This window comes from Myotis nattereri, assembly GCF_964212035.1.
Source record: "Myotis nattereri genome assembly, chromosome: 9".
NCBI classification, from domain to species: Eukaryota; Metazoa; Chordata; class Mammalia; order Chiroptera; family Vespertilionidae; genus Myotis; species Myotis nattereri.
This window is the reverse complement of record NC_138084.1, coordinates 38298459-38304126: the sequence shown is the minus strand read 5'-3', so window position 1 is coordinate 38304126 and position 5668 is coordinate 38298459. Positions and strand designations below refer to the sequence as shown.

The window sequence follows — 5668 nt, the reverse complement described above, 5'->3', positions numbered from 1 at the left end:
TCAGGACAGACTTGGCTGTGTACACTTTGGCTCAATGTCTGTGTTGTAGTCAGATAGATGCTGGAGCTGAATCAGGAGGGTCCTGGTACAATTGAGGACCAACTGGGCATTTCTCTTTTTTCTTATAGTCCCAGGCCCTTTTCACCCAACTTGAGCTAGTTTAGACTACTCACAACATGTCAAGCTTAAGATAGCCAGATACCTACACAGTGACTGAAGGCTTCCAGAGCAAATATTTTCATGACCAAGGAAAGCTACATTATCTTTTATGACCTAGCCTTGGAAGTCACACACCATCACTTCCATCATCCTCTCCCTCATGGGAGTGATTATTAGCCTCCTGGCATGTATTATTTATTTATTGCTGTGTAATAACATTTCTGCTGAACTTTTAACTTTGCTTTCTTCTTTGGGACACTTCTTGGTTTCTGCTTAGTTATGTTCCTAGTCTGTAAACTCTAAGACCCTTGCGTAAATATTTATTTATTATTTTTAGTATAGCCTCCAGACATTTTTTAGTTCATTTAATATATATGATTTGATTTTTTTAAAAATAGAGTTTTTTTCTGTAAATTGATAGAGGAATTTAATCCATTCATACAATCAGGTCAGATCATTTGCCTTTATGTTTCCTATCCGCTATACTTTCTTGCTGATTTTTTCTCTTTAAGATCAAAAGAAAATCCTAAAAGTTCCCAGAGTAAAAAGAAAGATTACTTACAAAAGAATAAGAAGCAGAATGTCAATGGATTTTTGCATCATCAATACAGGGTACAGAACAGTCTCTGATTCTGAGAGGAAATTATTTACACTAGAGGCCCAGTGCACAAATTTGTGCATAGGGGGTGGGAGGAGAAGGGATGGCAGGAGGTTGTCCAGCCAGGGGATAGGACCACAGGAGGTTGGCCAGCCAGGGGGAGGGACCAGGGGAGGTTGGCTGGCCATGGGAAGTTGGCTGTGTGTAGGGAGCTGATATAGGGTTAGGGAGCTGATATAGGGTTAAGCCTCGAACTGACCTGTGGGCAAAGTCACAAACAATTCCCAGCTTAGAGGGCACAGTCCTCTTAGTATAATTAGGCTTGACCTTATGAGGCTCCCTAGATCTTATCTGGGAAGCTAATGGGCTGAGGAAGTGCCGGAAGTATAACCATGGTGTAAACAAGTGAAACTCACAAGAACAAAAACAAGTGAAACTCACAAGAACAGTGTAACTTTGGAAACCACTACCTTGTTTACCTCTCACTATAAAATAAAGGCTCAGCTTGCCTTGGGATCTCTCTCTCTGTGGCCTCAGCCAGGCACAGGGAAGATCCACGGAGACTAAGGAAAGCTAGAGAGTTTTGAACGCCGTCTCCGTGTAAAACATTCTTCGCCGACTCCGTCCACACCTTTGGGAACCCCTGGACCACTGGGGCTGGACCCCAGCAGCTGTGGAAGCGCACTGACCACCAGGGGGCAGATCCTGCATTGAGTGTCTGCCCCCGGTAGTCAGTGCACATGATAGCAACTGGTCAACTGGTTGTTCTAGTCATTCAGTCGTAACGGTCACTTAGGCTTTTATATATATAGATAGTTGGTCTACAATATTACATTAGTTTCAGGTGTACAACATAGTTATTCAACATTTATTTACCTTATGATGTGATCAGAATGATAAATCTAGTAATCATTTGTAACCATACAAAGTATATTATTGACTGTATTTTCTGTGCTTTACATTACATTCACGTGTCTTATTTTTATAACTGGAAATTTGTACTTCTTAGTCCCCTTCACCTTTTACATCCATCCTTCTCCTACCCCAGCAGCCACCAATCTGTTCTCTGTTTCTATGAGTCTGTTTCTGTTTGGGTTTTTTTTAGATTCCACATATAAGTGAAATCATATGGCATTTGTCTTTCTCTGACTCATTTCACTTAACATAATACCCTTTAGATCCATCCATGTTGTCTCAAATGGCAAGAGTTTATTCTTTTATATGGATGAGAAATATTCCATTGTATATATTAACCACATCTTTATCCACTCATCTATCGATAGCACCTAGCTTACTTCCATATCTTGGCTATTGCAAATAATACTGCAGAGAACATAGGGGTGCATACATCTTTTCAATTATTGTTTTAATTTTCTTCAGATAAATACCCAGGAGTGGAATTGCCAGGTCATATGGTAGTTTTATTTTTAATTTATTTGGAAACCTCCATACTGTTTTTCATAGTGGCTGAACCAATTTCCAATCCCACCAACAATACACAGGGGTTCCTTTTCTCTGCATCCTTGCCAACACTTGCTATTAGTTGATTATTGATAGGAGCCATTCTGACAGGTGATATCTCATTGTGGTTTGCATTTCCTTGATGATTAGTGGTGTTGAGCATCTTTTTATATGTCTGTAGACAATCTTTATGTCTTATTTGTAGAAATCTATTCAGGTTCTCCTGCCATTTTTTATTGTATTGAGTTTTTTTTATAGTGAGCTGTATTAGTTGTTATATTTTTGGATGTTATCCCCTTATTGGATATGTCATTTGCAAGTATCTTCTCCTTTTCAGTATGTTATCTATTTTCATTTTGTTGATTTTAGATTCTCCTATCTCAATCCACTTTTGAGGGGCTGGGATTAACCACCAACAAAATAATCAAAACCAACATTCATTTGGAGCTAATTTTTTGCCAAAAACCATACTCAACATTTTGTACATATTTAATCCTCAATACAATTTTATGTTGTTGGTACTTTTATTATTTTCATTTTTCAGATGGAAGACCTGATACTGAAGAGTTCTTACTTGTGCTGGGTGATTCTGACTCATATTGTCAGGATCCCACATTCACTACTAACCCTAAAATCTCCATTTTGACACACCTTTTCTTCTCTGAAACCTAAGGCCTTCTGGGAAGCTACCAACAGCCTGCTTAGTTCACAAGGAATTTTGTAATCGAAGAAAACACGATAATTTCAAGTGAAACATCAGAAGTGCTTTATTCAAAGTAATGTCCATCGCTAGCTACACATTTCCCCCATCTTTCAGGTAATTTCTGGATACTGTCCCAATAAAACTTTTCAGATGGGAAAAAAACAAGAACCATATGATTTTACTCATATGTGGGATATAAAACAAAAAGCAACAAATGAACAAACAAAAACCTCATCGACACAGATAACAGTATGGTGGTTACCAAGGGGGAAGGGAGATGAGGGGAGGTAGAAGAGAGTAAAAGGGGCCAGAATATATGGTGACAGAAGGAGACTTGACTTTGGGTGATGAACACACAATGGAATGTATAGATGATGTATTATAGTACACTTATATCATCTTATTAACCAATGTCACCCCAATAAATTTAATACAATTTTTAAAAGAAGCATACATTTGACAAGATTGAAACAACCTTTAAAAAAGTAACCTTCCTATTCTTGTTCATCAAATTATGTTGATCATTATATCCCACATGAGTGAGATCATGTGACATTTATCTTTCTCCGACTGGCTTATTTTGCTTAGCATAATGGTCTCCAGTTCCATCCATGTTGTTGCAAATGGTAATGATCGATCTAGAGACAAATGGTAGGGGAGGTGTGGTTAGAGAGCAACCAAAGGACTTGTATGCATGTATATTAGCATAACCAATGGACACAGACACTGGGGCAGTGGGGGCTTGCCCGGGGTGAGAATGGCTTGGGGGTGGGAGGGGAGGTCACTTGGGGAAAAAGGAGACATATGTAAAACGTTAGGCAATTAAATAAATAAATAAATAAATAAATAAAGTTTTTAAAAAAGTAACCTTCCTTCATCTAGAAAGGAGCCACATCATACGAATTGGCCCCCAGTAGAGTTTCTTTTGGGGACTCCTTAATGTATTTTGTCGAATAGATTCCTGAAAAGAAAGAACTAGTAGCTAAATAGAGCTTTCAGGTATCTTCTGAGTTGGCTTGAAGAGGCTCACTGGCCGAGGTACTGTGGGAGGAATCCTGCTGGTCACACTCAGGTCACAGGGCACCAGAAGCTTTATAACTACCAGAATCACTGATTTCAATCCTTACACTATCTGTACAGCATGGACACCATCTCTTTCAGGTGATGAGATCTTGGGTGGCAACACGAGGCTTTCAAGGAGTTCCAGATGCTTCCAGCTGTTAATTCCAAAGACTGCATTCAAAGAGCATAAAACTTATTTGAAAATATTTATAATTGTAGATGCCACAAATGGTGGGTGAAGTAAATATAAAGCAATTATTTTTTCCTGGATGCTCTGGTCTTAGTGAATGCACATTTATTCTTTACTTTGAAAATTTTCTTGAGAATGACACAATGAAATTTATGAGTCTAGAATACTATGAAACTTAGTACATTATCCATTCATCTGCAAAAGAGGTCTTCATTATACAGTGTGTATTATTTAAATCAGACTACTTTAGTACCACCAATATGCTCTTCCAATTTTCTCATGGCCACTTTAACCTCCTTGTTCCTCAGACTGCAGATAAGGGGGTTCAACATCGGGATCACCACCGTGTAGAACACAGACACCACTTTGTTTTGTTCAGTTGAGTAGCTGGACTTGGGCATCACATAAATGAATGCAGTGGTCCCATAGAAGAGAGTGACTGCTGTGAGGTGGGAGGTGCAGGTGGAGAAGGCTTGGTGGCTCTGCTTGGTGGAGTGGATCTTCAGGATTGAGAAAAGGATATAGATATAAGACAGAACAATGATAAACACAGTGACCACAATGGTGGAGCTGGAAGAAATGGCTGGAATTATTTCAGAAGTAAAATCATGAGAAGAGGAAAACTTCAGAAGTGGTGAATAGTCACAGAAAAAGTGATTGATTTTATTTGGTCCACAGAATGATAGACTTAATAAACAGCCAGTAAATGTCCAAGCATTCACATATCCGCCTGGGTCGCAAATCCCTACTAAGAAAATACAGATTCTGAGGGACATGTGGGTGGAGTAGAGCAGTGGAGAGCAGATGGCCACATAGTGGTCATAGGCCATGACAGCCAGCAGAAAGCACTCAGCTATCCCAAATGTGACTGTAGAACAGTGTTGGGCTATACAACCAGCAATACAGATAGAGGTTTCTTCCCTGAGGAAGTCCATGAGCATAACAGGTGTGACTGATGAGAAGTAACCAATGTCTACAAAGGCCAAATGGCAGAGGAAAAGATACATTGGGGCATGAAGTTGTGGGCTGCTTCTGATTATCATGATTATGCTGACATTGCCCATTAAGGTGACAATGTAGATTCCTAGAAACACAATAAATAAAATGACACAAATGGTAGTATCCTCTGTTAACCCCAAGATAATGAACTCTGTCACAGTTGTATAGTTTTCAGTCCCCATCTACGCTGGAAATGGTGCCCACTGAAAGCAAGTCCTCGGGTTACGTCGGAGATCTGTTCCTACAGAGCGACATAAAGATTTTCGCCGTAGTCAGAACTCACCTACATAAGCACCTACGTCACTCACATGGAGCTCATACACAGCAGTAATGAAGTGAAACAGTAAAAGAAATTTAAAAGAAAGATAACAATTCCTGACCTTTACTTGTGGTAAATAAATAATAAAAAACATAAAGCACATATGTACATACATTGAAATGATGGAACTTTTTTTTTATATAAATAAACTAGAAGCCCGTTGCATGAAGATTCACG

General features: G+C 39.1%; 1 protein-coding gene across 1 annotated transcript; it reads right to left on the bottom strand.

Moving 5' to 3' along the window:
• Positions 1–4409: 4409 nt before the first annotated feature.
• LOC308525421 (olfactory receptor 5P3-like) lies at positions 4410–5354 on the bottom strand (the record flags this gene model as incomplete). The annotated part of the gene is made up of 1 exon (XM_081100244.1): positions 4410–5354. One exon carries the CDS (start codon positions 5352–5354, stop codon positions 4410–4412), a length of 945 nt encoding a protein of 314 aa, XP_080956370.1.
• Positions 5355–5668: the final 314 nt, after the last annotated feature.